Source organism: Cydia pomonella, chromosome 1 (genome assembly GCF_033807575.1).
Source record: "Cydia pomonella isolate Wapato2018A chromosome 1, ilCydPomo1, whole genome shotgun sequence".
NCBI lineage: Eukaryota > Metazoa > Arthropoda > Insecta > Lepidoptera > Tortricidae > Cydia > Cydia pomonella.
The window spans coordinates 27,613,998-27,628,101 of record NC_084703.1 but is presented as its reverse complement, the minus strand read 5'-3'; the positions used below and the strand labels follow the sequence as shown (position 1 = coordinate 27,628,101).

General features: G+C 37.2%; 1 protein-coding gene across 1 annotated transcript in view; it reads left to right on the top strand.

Annotated features, from left to right (window-relative positions):
- LOC133529985 (solute carrier family 22 member 3-like) overlaps positions 1–14,104 on the top strand; it is a 34,154-nt gene that overhangs the window by 5,088 nt on the left and 14,962 nt on the right. Inside the window, exons 3-5 of the mRNA XM_061867778.1 lie at positions 7,315–7,498; positions 10,896–11,025; positions 11,659–11,787. Coding sequence (XP_061723762.1) covers positions 7,315–7,498; positions 10,896–11,025; positions 11,659–11,787 — 443 coding nt within the window. The remainder of the gene's footprint in view (positions 1–7,314; positions 7,499–10,895; positions 11,026–11,658; positions 11,788–14,104) is intronic.

Sequence of the window (14,104 nt, the reverse complement as noted above, 5' to 3'; positions counted from 1 at the left end):
TGTTCCCAGTCATCGTCATAATAAATATATTTTTATTTAACTAAATTTAAATAAAATCTTTCGTTTTTTGCTCTGTTAAACTTCATACCTCTCATTCGTCGCCTTTTCCTCATCTAAAACGCACAGTGCGTGCTGTATATAGGCGTTTTTTTATTTTACCGGATCCGGTCCGGATCCGGTGATTTTAGACCGGATCCGGTAGCTCCTGAAAAGTGCCGGATCCGGCCGGATTACCGGATCCGCCGGACCGGATTGCAATCCCTAATCGCGTAGTCATATTTGTGCCATATATATCACAAGTGTTATTATAGTGATTTAAAATCCGCAATAGAGTGACATAACTGTACAACAGTACCGTTTATCGCTGCTATGCAAGAGATTTGCTCTAAATCACTGTTGTAAACAGTGTTGAACAGCTGCGTTATATGTGCTATATAATTGGTGATAAATAAGGTCTCACGAAATCGTTAAACTACTATTAAGGGTTAATACAGATCCCGTTAGGCCTTAATGCTGCTAGCGTAAACTTGTCCCCATAGAAGCGCATGTGCGATAAATAAGACGTATATCAGCTGCGTTATGACCTTATATATCATTGAATAGTTATATTTGTGCCAGATATATCACAAGTGTTATTATAGTGACTTAAAATCAGCAATAGAATGACATAGCTGTACAACAGTACCGTTTATAGCTGCTATGCAAGAGATTTGCTCCAAATCACTGTTATGAACAGGGTTAAACAGCTGCGTTATATGTGCTATACAATGCGGTCCAGGAAACGTTTCTATCATCAGTTATTATCACTATTTGGCTGTACAAGATTAAAACGCTGAATAATGATACTAGTCACCAATATACAACAAACGGTCACCGCATTGCTGTTATACCGCATTACTCTGGTTATGGATAAGAAATTTTCTATTATCACTACTTTGCTAGTTGGGGTGCTAATTATCGCACTAGTGCGGTAAAGTGGCTCCATATGTACTGTAAAATAAGTATACATATATATATATTTGACCGTTTTGATGCTGACTGTAACGTCTGTAGTGTAAGTCATATGTACTGTAAAATAAGTAACATATCGGTATATATATATATACCGATATGTTACTTATTTTACAGAGGTTACAGTCAGCATCAAAATTGTCAAATATATACTTTCACATGTGTGTACACCGTGTTTTTATTGAATTTCGTTAACTTCGGGGTATCGGTAAGTACGTTTAAGGAAACTAAATGGCATAGTTAATTTTCAAAAAAAATATTTTTTTTTGTTTTTTTTTTATTATTTTTATTTTCATAAAAAGTAACTAAATGTTGCATATAGCGTTGTTGTAACACGGGAATTACATTTAACTCAACCAAACAATTGAAAACTGTGACATATCAATGTCATTTCGAACGTCGATCGTCCGAGATAGTACTTACGTTTAGTAGCAAATGTATGAACTCGCACTAAACACTAATCAATAAGTAAACAGGCCCTAAGGCAAGTGTACACGCTCGTAAGGGCTTTATAAGATAAAGATTAATGATTGATTATCTCCGAAATGGAGTTAATTAGAATATCGGTGTCTTTGAGAAAGTTACTTAATTTAAGCTCAGGAATGCACCCTCGAAATCAACGCAAATCAAAAAAACACGGTGTATATTTGACCATGTATGTATATCTTATACCTTTAAACGAGCAATTCTTGTATATTTATATATATATATATATATATATATATATATTTCGGGAATCTCGGAAACGGCTCTAACGATTTCGATGAAATTTTCTACGAGGGCTGCTATTTATATATCCGAAAACCGGGATTACAATCTTCTTAAATAGTATATTTGACCTCCATGGTAAAATTTGAACTTTTTTAAGTACTGGCCGGTATATTTTTTCTTTCTTATTAACGCTAGTGTTTTCTTTTTGACGGGTTTTAAATGTCATCTCGCTGCAAGAATGGAACTCACTCGTGAAAATATTCGTGCTATGATTTATTATGATTTTCGGCGTGGTTTAACGCAACAACAGTGCATAGATCAAGTAACTTCAACTTTTGCTGATGAAGCTCCATCTAAAACTACTGTGTATCACTGGTTTAGTTAGTTCAATCGTGGAATCGTAAGCATACTACGTTACGGACGAAGCTAAGGCAGGTCGCCCGAAATCGGTCGTTGTACCACAAAATATTGAGGCTGTGCGAAAACTAATAATGGACGACCGACATGTTACGTACCGCGAGATAGAGGCGACTCTGGTTATTTCTATGACTAGCATTAATAGCATATTACATGATCATATAGCTGTAAAAAAAAATTTGTTCGCGTTGGATACCGCACAACTTAACTAAGGAGCAAAAAGATGCTCGCGTCGAATGGTGCAATAAAATGTTAAAAAAATATAACCGTGGTGACTCAAAGGCCGTTTATAACATCTATACAGGTGACGAATCCTGGATCTATGCATACGATCCCGAAACGAAGCAACAATCAACGGTATGGGTGTTTCAAAATGAGCCGAACTCTACGAAAGTTACTCGTGCAAAAAGTACATTGAAACAAATGGTGGCCTGCTTCTTCGGTATTAATGGCCATGTAGCTACAGTGCCACTAGAAAACCGTAAAACGGTTAATTCAGATTGGTACACGACCATTTGCTTACCGGAAGTATTTGAACAAATTCGTAAAACTAACCAGCGACGAAGAATCATTCTTCATCATGACAATGCCAGTTGTCATACGTCACGCGAAACAACTCTATTTTTGGAAGGTCAAAATCATGTCAAAATGTGGAATTAACGGGTCATCCGCCGTACAGCCCTGACTTGGCACCCAATGATTTTTATTTATTGCCCAATATAAAAAATAAATTACGGTCAACGATTTTCGACCGCTGAAGATGCTGTCGACGCATTCAAACAACACGTTATGAAGGTACCTCAGGCGGAGTGGCAGAAGTGCTTCAAAAATTGGTTCACACGAATGCAAAAGTGCATAGATCATCAAGGGGAATACTTTGAAAAACAATAAAACCATTTTCAGCCGTGTACGTTTGTTTGTTTTTTTGTTTCCGGATATATAAGTAGCAACCCTCGTATATGGAGGTTTTCCGGGGCGAAAAATCGATCTAACTAGGTCTTATCTCAGAGAAAAATGTGTTTTCCGAGCAAAGCTCGGTTTCCCAGATATATAATTATATAACCTCGGTTATCACTATCAGTATTACTGTACGTCTGCTGTAAAAGAAAATTAAAGGTACTATAGGCGCTAATAGGGTCTAATAGTAGTAATAATACTCGTACCTATAACATTTTTTTTATAAAAACAAACACATTTGAAAAAGTAGCCGATAAAGCAGTTAAACACCGATAAATTATTAAGTACCTGGGCGACCGAGCTTTGCTCGGTTATAACTATTTATTGTAATATGGTGGTGTATAGATGATAATCTTAACTATATTTTTTTTACTAAATTAAACTTGTCTAAAACAATAAAAATTAAAAAAAATTATATAAACTTGAACATATAAAAAAAAAAGTTAATCACCGGGCGTGATTCGAACCAGTAACACTCGTTTAGCAGTCCGCGTCTTAACCCGCTGGGCCAGACGGACAGTGGCCGGCAACACGAAATTAGCGACCATATTCTGCGTCGAAAGAAAAACGCATGAAAACTCGAAAACACGCGTTTTCCCAAACATAAGATTAATCTAGATAGATTGTATACCCCAAAAAACCCCCATATACCAAATTTCAGCGAAATCGTTAGAGCCGTTTCCGAGATCCCAGAAATATATCTTATACATTTAAACGAGCAATTCTTGTATACAGGGTGATTCATGAGACGTGAGCAGGACTAAGCCTACACAATCAGTAAATGTTAATAAACCGTTCATCATCATATTTAAGTAAAACAACCTCGCTTTATTTCTGTTATTTAACTTTTTGGGAAGGACAAATTTGATAATCTACTATCATGGATACCCTACAACGCTTAATTAAGAAAGATAAAACCTCTTTAACCGTTACGACAGCAGTTTGATTATGAAGAAAACAAAATGTCACACTGAGTGAGATACGATTTTTCAAAATTAACCAGACTCCGACGACATTCAATTTGTCACTTGTTATGGATAAAACAAATAGGGTGACCATACATGGCCTAAATAAATTATAACATTTTTTTTGAACAGTAAAAAAAAAAGAACGTTAATCGCACAAATACTGGTACGAAACAGTTGCTTATAACTTACTGAATGCTCAAGCTTGATCCTGCTCACGTCTCCTGAATCACCCTGTATATATAAATATATATATTTCTGTGATCTCGGTAAATAAAAAATCTCCCCAAATAAAAAAAAATCTTTTTAGGTAATTTTAGGTTGTGTTTATCAATAAAAATAACGTTTTATGTCCTGTACATAAAAAGTGTGTTCAAAAAAAGGGAAAAAAGAAACAAAATTTTTTTTTTTACGAACTTCACAAAAAGTCATGTAACATTTTTGGCTTCTGTTGCCATCAGGAATGCACCATTAAAATCTCTCGCAATGCACACGGGCACCTTGTATATGTAAAAATAATACGATGAAAGTCAGACGTTACTGTACTGATTGTCAATAATCTAAGATATCAGTTAACTGATAAGTACTAATTGGAATCATACTCTACGTAGCGTGACGTCATTTTTCCGTCAATGGCATGATTTGTACGGGTCCTGGTTATAATTTATTGAGTTAGAAGCATGTTTTATCAATACTTATGCCATCCAATGCACGGTAAAAAATCATATTTTCAAATATTTTGTTAACGACTACAGTTATGACTACGTTTATTATAAACAATAATAGTACGTTTATTTATCTTTCAAACGACACCTCACACGAACCGATCAGTCCCCACGTCCCCAGGGCTATAACCGTGAAAATCGAAGTTCGTCAATTGCGGGCATTTTTCTCTATCATTCTAATTACATCTTAGTGAGAGTAAAAGAGAAAGATCCCCGTATTTTGCGAATTTCGATTTTCGCGGTAGGCCCCCTGGTCCCATAGGACTCAAGATGTGAATAAATATCAATGATATTCGGGCGCCATCTCTCCCCCTCTTTTTCGACTCGTCCCCCTCTCCATTAACTAAAACCGGTCTATCCGGTCCTTAGACAACGAGGAACATATCCATACCAGTTTTAGGTATTTAGAAGAGATGTCGACGACTTTTCTCAAAAAAGGCCGGTTTCCTCCGAACTAAAACGAATCTAACTAGATCCTAAACTAGTATTAGACCAGAGTTCACCAGAGTTGAATGATTCTGGACTGCTTTTTTTTCAAATTTGTAATGTAGGTATTAAATATCATCAGCGTTGCGAGTGATTAAAAAAGTGGAATCTTGAGCGTTGCGAAGGTTTCAGGTCACAAGACGCTAACAGTCTTTGTAACCAAGCAAAATGCAAAAAAAAACATCTCACCGCCGCGACTTTATACAGGGTGGGCTAATGATTGTTGCTTAATCCGAACTTTAAGTCGAAAACGCCGACGAACCGTCACATAAGAACGATTGTTTCCAAAAAAGGCTCGGTTGCAAAACGCTCGCTGTTTTCCCGTGTAAGGTACCATTTTGAATAAAAAATGTTTTTAGGGTTCCCTTCCAAAAAGGTACAAAAGGAACCCTCATGGTTCGACTCTATCTGTCCGTCCGTCCGTTTGTCTGTCATATTGCTAAATATCTCGAGAACCACTTTAGCTATCAATTTGAAATTTGTCATAATTATGAACAAAGACACATTGTAAGTATAATTTTTTGATTTTATTTTTATTAGCCATTGAAAGTCCCCAATATGAAGAGGGAACAAAATTTGTGACTAGGTCAAATGTCAACCGTGATTGTTAGACAGTTGAAATTTTCACAGATGATATATTTCTGTTGCGGCTAGGACAACAAATACTAAAAAACAGAATAAAATAAATATTTATGGGGGCTCCCATATAACAAACGTGATTTTTTTGCCATTTTTTCGTAATGGTATGGAACCCATCGTGCACGAGTCCGACTCGCACTTGGCCGGTGTTCAACTTTACGTGTGTACACTGGAAATTTATATGAGATTATATTAAATACACCTATCAAATAAAATAACAATTTTTAAAATAGGTTTCACATGATAGAGAATTATCAATTATCATCGAACAACCAACATTACGTGCATTACATCATGCAAATTAGTTAGACATTTAGCCGATAGATGGCGCTGTACACAATTATTTTTGGTGCAGCTACTTCTGATCAAAAGTCTTTAGCATTTAAAGTTATACGAGATATTTAATTAAAAGTTTGTACGGAACCCTCGGTGCACGAGTAAAACGACCTCGCACTTGACCGAATTTTTATTTTTTTATATGATATCCTTTCTCATGATATATTTATCGAACGAGGACGAGATGACAACATAATGTATCGCTGGCCCACCCTGTATTAGAAAAAGCATAGGTAGTAATTCTTATCATATGTTCTTTGCATCACTAAATCTAGCCTTCATATTTGATAAAATACATTTTTCACCTCAGCAGCTTGAACAAGGGTTAGCAGTGTGAGTGTGACAAAATGACATTCAACTGACTTTTAAATATGTTCTCACTGCTGATGTGAAAAGTTTTGTGTACTACACGAGATCAAAGTTATTTACATTTTGTGCTTTTTATCCCTCACTACGCTCAATATTCTAATATAGGTTATAGATTATAGAATCTTTCGCTTGTAGGGACCCCAATAAGTACTCGAAGAAATATCAAACTTTGCTCTCTTGTTGTACAAATAACTATTGTTAGAGATAAATTACCAAACATAAACACTTCATCAATTCAGTCATCCTAACTAGGATTAGTGCAGTCAGTCTTTTACTATACGCGAATAGAGTGAGACCAAGCTAAGTTGGCAGCAATTTTAATAGCACAGACTGTGCAAGTGTTATTATATGCCGTAATTTCATTGAAGTTCTAACCTTAAAATAACACTTGCAGAGTCTGTGTCACGAAAATCCCTGCCAAGTGCCAACTTAGCTTGGTCTAACTCTAAGTCTCTTTAAGCTGTTTCAAATAGTGTGACGAAAGCCTGCCTAGTCGAAGGCCCATACAAAATTTTGCCGTGTTCTTCAAAGATCCTTCTGCCCTTCCTTTTGAAGTTGTCCTTCTGCCTGCCTATAACATTATTATACCGACACGTGAAATTACTTGTTGCAGTGGGTAAGGATGAATAGAATAGGCTTCATATTTTTAATATCTGTATATGCCTCCAGAATATGTAAACGTTAGTAGTATTGGCCAGGCGAAATCTGTCGATCCCAACGAGCGCGGCGGGCGGGTTCGAGCGCTGCGTCGTGTTCGACGCTAACTGGACCGAGGTTTTGGAGACGCTGCTGCCGCCCGCGCCCGGCTCGCCCATCCTCCCCTGCCAGAATGGGTGGGAGTTCCTCTTCGATGACATACCATATCCTACCGTCTCTACTGAGGTATAGTCATGAAGTTCCTCTCGCTTTTAAAGCCTCACAGGATTCTATTTGTCGCTACAAACAGCTTACATGTGGCAATAAGTATATTACTTATATGTAGTTTGAGCGATATATGTAAACTTGAGGTTATGCAGTGCAATTAGTTATGCAGTTTTCTTTCTGTGTCAAATCAAGTAACTAGTAAAATAAATGTTCTCAGTAACTAGTTAAATGCGAGGTGGATATCAAGAAAACCTATTTCACACCTTTCTTTTACATACCAGCTCCTTAATATATTCAATGACATGATATTATATCGCCAAACCACACATTAAAGAGAGGAAATCTTGAAATATATTAAAAGTTTATTTGTAATTTGTATGGTAACTCTTACAACATCAACAGTGTGTAAAAACCACCAAAATATCTCTTGTGTTTAATTTATTAAGTATTGTACAACAGATTGAAATGTTTTAAAATAAGTTACAAAAAATTAACAAATCAAATCTTGTTTTAAAGTAGATATTTATATTTGGTTAGGTATCTGAAAACAAATAAATATTTGGCTACAAAGTATCACATTTCTTTGGACAAAAGCCTTCAGAACAAATTTAAAATTTTACCTGTTGGATTCTAATAATATGATATAGGTATTTTTTTCAGCCTCTGTAATATTTTTATTTCGTAATTGTTCACATTATAATGTCTGACTTCACACTAATCCATAACAAAATGTATAACAAAGTTATCAAAATCAACTTATTTATTCGAATACATTATCGCAAATGGGCAAGGCAAATTTAGATACGTCTGGAGCGTGATCGGCCTTAAAAAATCTAGCGGCTGTTCGATGTACATTGCTACTTTTTGTTCAATTCCTAGGGATACCATACTTTAGTTTGCTTTACATTGCTACTGACATATCCAGCTTGACAGACTAAATATGCGTACGTAATTTACCTCACTTTACCGTACCTGAATTTGTCTATACGATTGTATATGTTATTCATTAAATATTATAATATTAAAGACAAATAAAATGTCAGTACGTCATGTTAACGAGCAATTTCGAAACATTCATCCAAAGAGTATAGTAGGTATCATTCATCCTTTTTTAATGTTTTCCTACTCCTCTACTGTTATCTGTCATTTATGCATTCATTAACACGAATATAAGAACATACATAAAAGATTTCAAGAAAAGTCTATATTGTCTATTCCTCATAAAAGCTCTTGTGCTTTTATAAGCTATAATGTGACTGCGATTAATGGCTACCAACCTAACAAAACCAAAACGAATACAGTTTTAAACTTAGTGCATTGCTGCCAACTTACAAAATATTCATTTGGTTGCATAGTAAAAATAATTACTTCATAAATCAGAAACACGCATGTGACACCCGTAATATAGCAACACCCATAGACTACGAAGACCGCTTAGCGTTGCTTGTTAGTCTCCGTAGGCTACGGTAGCCAAAATTGAGAAAAAACTGTCCAAAAAATTAATTTAGCAAGTACCAGGGCCTCATGAGTTACGAGGAGGTGTCGCCGACCGGCCGGCCGCGGCCCGGGGCGGGCCGGGCGCGTAACAAGGTATGCTCGCGCGTCTTGGCTATTATACTTTTGCTGTAATTTGTTTACCTAAATTAAGATTTATTTTTGTTGACTCGTAGGAAAAATATTGTATGCAACGTTGTATAAGTAGGTCAAAAAATTCTCGTGGCGTATTCCTTTACAATGTTCGCCTACGCCTTCGGCTCCGGCTCACATTGTAACTCACGCCACTCGCCTTTTTTGACCCTTCTTATACAACTGTTGCATAAAATACTATTATGTTTTATTGTATTATTATGTATAGAGTCAGTTCTATGAAATTAATTTTGACGTTTACTTAACACTTGCACAGGCTGGGTATCAAAATCGTAGTCAACTTAGGTAGCTTGGTTTGACTCTAGTAGATTGTTAAACACGGGATGAAAGGTACTTATTTCTGCCGAGGTAGTTGGGCGCTCGAACGCAATGAGTCTTTTTAGAGTGAGACGTCTTTTGTCAAAGTCAAAGTACCTAGTAGGCAATCGAGCAGACGAATCGCCTGATGGTAAGTGATTACCGCCGCCCATAGACACCTGCAACACCAGACGGGTGGTAAATGCGTTGCCGGCCTGTAAGATAGGAATACGCTCTTTTCTTGAAGGTTTGAAGGTCATATCGCAATAATCATTCCATAGTATAACTGTGCACGAGGCAGGAAGTTTCAGGAGAAACTAACAGTTGAGGTCTGCCACCCATCTAAGTGGTGAAGATGGAAATGTTGTTGCGTAGTGTGATAGCGAAAAGGAGTGGCAGGGACTTATCCGGCAATTCCTCGAAACACTCCCCTGTAAATATATGTCATGCGATTGATAATGCAGAGCGAGCATTAGACATATATACTTTTTTACATCTACGAGAGCGAGGCTACATCTCTATGCGGATAAGGAATCAAGCTGAAAACAACATGCAACATGGCGAAGGCCAAATACAATCTTGTCATGGTTTAGTAGGTATCTCAAGCAAAAGATCTTGGGTCCGGGGCTGTCAATAGCATGACACCATTCGCAACAAAAACTAACTACCTACTGTTTGCACATTTAAGAAGGTACTATCGTAGCGAGTGAGTAGGTTATGATTATGACAGTTAATTAAATTTTGTTTTGGTGTACAAACGTTCTACGATACGTTATAAGGAATAGGAATACGGTAAGACTAATAGCGAGCTATGGAGTCGACATAAGCAATAAAATTCAACTCATATTCATACTCATACTCATTCATTTATTTAATTAGTGACTTTAATTTTATAATCAAATGACAATAATGTTGACGAGTTTGTAAACGATTCTTTAATTTAGTCTCTCAGGACATAAATGTAACAAATAAGAATAATGACCATTTTTTTGTAAAATAATAATATGAATACCCGAGTACTCCCGAGAGTCAGCCAGGGTCTCTGTCTCCGTCTCCGGAGTGTCTTCATCGGTCGGAGGGGACCCGCAGGACTTTCACCGCTGGCTTGCCTTCATTGGCCGTCCAGAGAGGAGTCGTTAGAGCTAAATGCCCCAGGGGCGGAAGTGAAAACTTTCATATGACGCGAGTAGGCGAACTTGGCTGTTATCAGCCACTGTGTAGAAAGCGGCGTACACCTCTCGACACCCCTGAGCCGCTCACACCGGTGTTGCTCCTGGTCGCAGTAGGCATTGGGACTATTTCTGTTTCTCCTACTAAAACATACAGCATAATAACTACCTACGCAATAAAAATGTGGTGGTTTCTGAGGTACCCTTTCGAGGTAACTATCTTTATGGATATGCTAATATTGTTTCACGATTTATCTAATGTATCTGTCATGAAAATCATTAAGCATTAATTGTGGTTGCAGCGCGAGTGGGTGTGCAGCCGTGCGGCCCTGGTGCCATGGTCTCAGACCATCAGCATTCTAGGCTCCATGCTGGGCGGTATACTCCTCGGATACTTCGCCGATAGATTCGGACGGATACCAGCTTTGCTCGGTAATTATTGTAACTTTCACTTTACGATTATGATAATGTCTTTGTTCAGATATTTGTAAACACCACCGCTTCGATATATCCATTGGCGACTGTAGGTACATTTATGATAACCTTCAAGAAGGTAAGTTAAGTAAAGCCTGACCAGTAATATATGATCACGCATCACATTGCGGAATTACATTGGAACTAAAAATTTTTCATACTAAACTGAACTGTCACCCTATACATGAGAAAAACAGCGCCCTCTTGACAATGATCATATATTTCTGGTCGGGCTTAATATACTTAACAATACATAAATAATTTTTATAGTGATGTAGGTATGTAGGGTGGTACATGCAAGTAGACAATACCTAAAGGGGTAACTTCTACGTGGATAAAGTTGCGAGCGGAGGCTGTTGTAGTCTAATGCATTTTAGGGTTACGATTTTCCACCTGCCTCTAGATATTTTATACATACAGATAGACAGTTTAAATATCCTCCGCGTGTATTTATTGTTTATTTTTTACTTATTTATTACTTGTTTTGGAGAGGGGAATTGGGGATTGTCATTTGTTTAAATACCTTCTCCTTTTAAATTATGTTTTGTTTCGTTTTCTTTCTAAACTAATAGATGTTTACACGTGTTACAGTGTCTAACGTTCTCGGCTGTGCCGGCGGCGTGGCCATGACCTTTACTACCGGTTTCTGGGATTTCTCCATGTGCCGCTTCCTGGTTGGGATGTCTTGTGACGGCTGTTTTCTATTTATATATATCCTTGGTAAGAAAATAGAATTTAAGAAAATGTTACAACTTCATGCAAGACATGTGAGATAATGTAACAATCTACGCCTCAGTTTGAATACCATGCCTTATATGAATTGTACGTTGTGTACAAGTACAAATATTATATCTACCTACTTAACATAATTTAATGTGTAGGTACGAGAAGTACCTACGTGTTACGACCATTTAATGTGCGAGTCGAACCATAACTCTGCCACGTTCTGTTTCTCATACTTAGACATAATTGGACACAAATAAAAAAAACACGTTTGCATTGTTCCTTTGATAACGCTATCTTTCTGTATAAATACAGGCTGGTTTTTTTTAATTATTGGCAATATTTTTCGAGATGATGAATACTTAAAATAGGTCATACTGAATAACTTCTACTATCAGATTTACCTCGAAATCACGCAATAACATTGCCTGTATTTCTACGGACAAAAAGGGTTTGCCAGAGATATATATATATCACTGTACGGCAGGGTCTTAGAATAAGTCCCTATTACAATAATTAACTAAGTTGTTCAAGTGCTATGCTCCTCATCTAAGTGATTTCGCGCTTGGGTACCAAAGGAGCAAGGAGTCGTTGGATATATTATGATAGATTGATTACGAGTATGTTAGTATTGATAAATGCATTATTAGCATAGTAGCAAGTGTAATGGGTGAAAACCGTTCAGGTACGGGTTCCGTACAAACTTTGAATTATCTCGTGTAGCTTATAAAGGAAAAATACTTTTGATAAGAAGTACGTATACTAAGTATAATTTTGTACAGCGCCATCTATCGGCAAATTGTCTAACTAATTTGCGCGATGTAATAATGCACGTATATTGGTTTTTCGAGGATAATTCTCTATCATGTAAACCGATTTCAATTTTTTTTATATTTATTTGAAAAAGGTGTCTTTAATGTAATCTCATACACATTTCATGTGTAATAAACACACGTAAAGTTGCTTAAACAGATAACTGAATTCGGAAAGGCTTTTGTTAATAAAAAAAACTTATCAAGATAGACAATAGTTACTTCGTTAGTTACTTATTTGATGGGTCGCGATTTTAATGATGAGTAAAAAAACCGTTCAAGGGCGAGTCGGACTCGCGTTTCAAGGGTTCCGTACATCACACAATTTTTAATTATGTTTTATTTTTGTACGTGAAACGTGGGGGAAACATCTTGAAAACCCCGAATGGGTCGGATCAAAAACCAGATGTAACGGAAAGTGTTAGGTATGGCGCGGTCGCGTAAGTATATCTCTGCAATTATAATAGCTATATGCATATATTTTTTTCATCTCTCTTAATCGGAAAGTTCACCTTTCATAGGCTGATAGCCGGTTGTAAAATTGCATTTCTTGTTTGTCTTTGACTTTCCTCATAGTCGAAATGTAAAGTAGAGTGTTTAACTCGGGTAAAAGTAACCAATCTCACCCTCGAACTATTGGCCAAAATATCTCGGCTGATATGGTTCACTTTTCACCCTTGGTTAACAATCTACTAAATATCGATGTTTAGGAAAGAAGCCATTACTTGACGCTGACAGAGACGGCGCTCATTTCGCCCTTATGTGCGATATTTACTTAGTGATCTCATCAGTCCATGGAGGTATTTAGAAAAAAAGTTATTTCATATAATAGATCATACTTAATTAATACGAGTGCGAATACTTATAAAAATATAATACGTGGCATTATAATGAATTGTAAATCAATGAAAATGTGGGATTTGTCACAGATATTTTACCATTGATCTTGTTTGAGGCCACTGTGTGCGAAAATGTATGTACATAACTGATGCAAGGTAGGTCGGATAGCAAGCTCAAATACCCCAAAGCCCAAATGGGAAGGCCGAAGGCCGAGCTCTGCGTAGGGTCGAAAGCTCGGAGCGTCCGACGGGTGCGCGCTTCCCCAAGTACATATTTTAATAGCGAAGAAGAGAGTTGCAGTACTCTAACACGGAACAATAATACAAGTATCTAATTAATCAATAGTCCAAGTACCATTGCGGCTATGTGCCAGATACAGCCTAGTCACAATTTTTTCTTCAGTCCGACTCACGCTTGAACCTAAAGTTGCACCTCTCTCGCCTGCTTCTGGCCTTTGGCCCTATGCGGTGGTCGGCCTTCGGCCTCCGTGCGTAGGCACGCCTCTTCGAGACGTTTCGGGCCTTCGACCCTACACGGATATCGGCCCTTGGGCTTAGGCTTAGCAAAAGCTTTCTTTCTACACCACGTTTTACGTAAACCATTGCGGCAGTATCCCTAAAACAGCCTTACAGTTTTTTTTCTTAAATCCGACTCACGCTTAA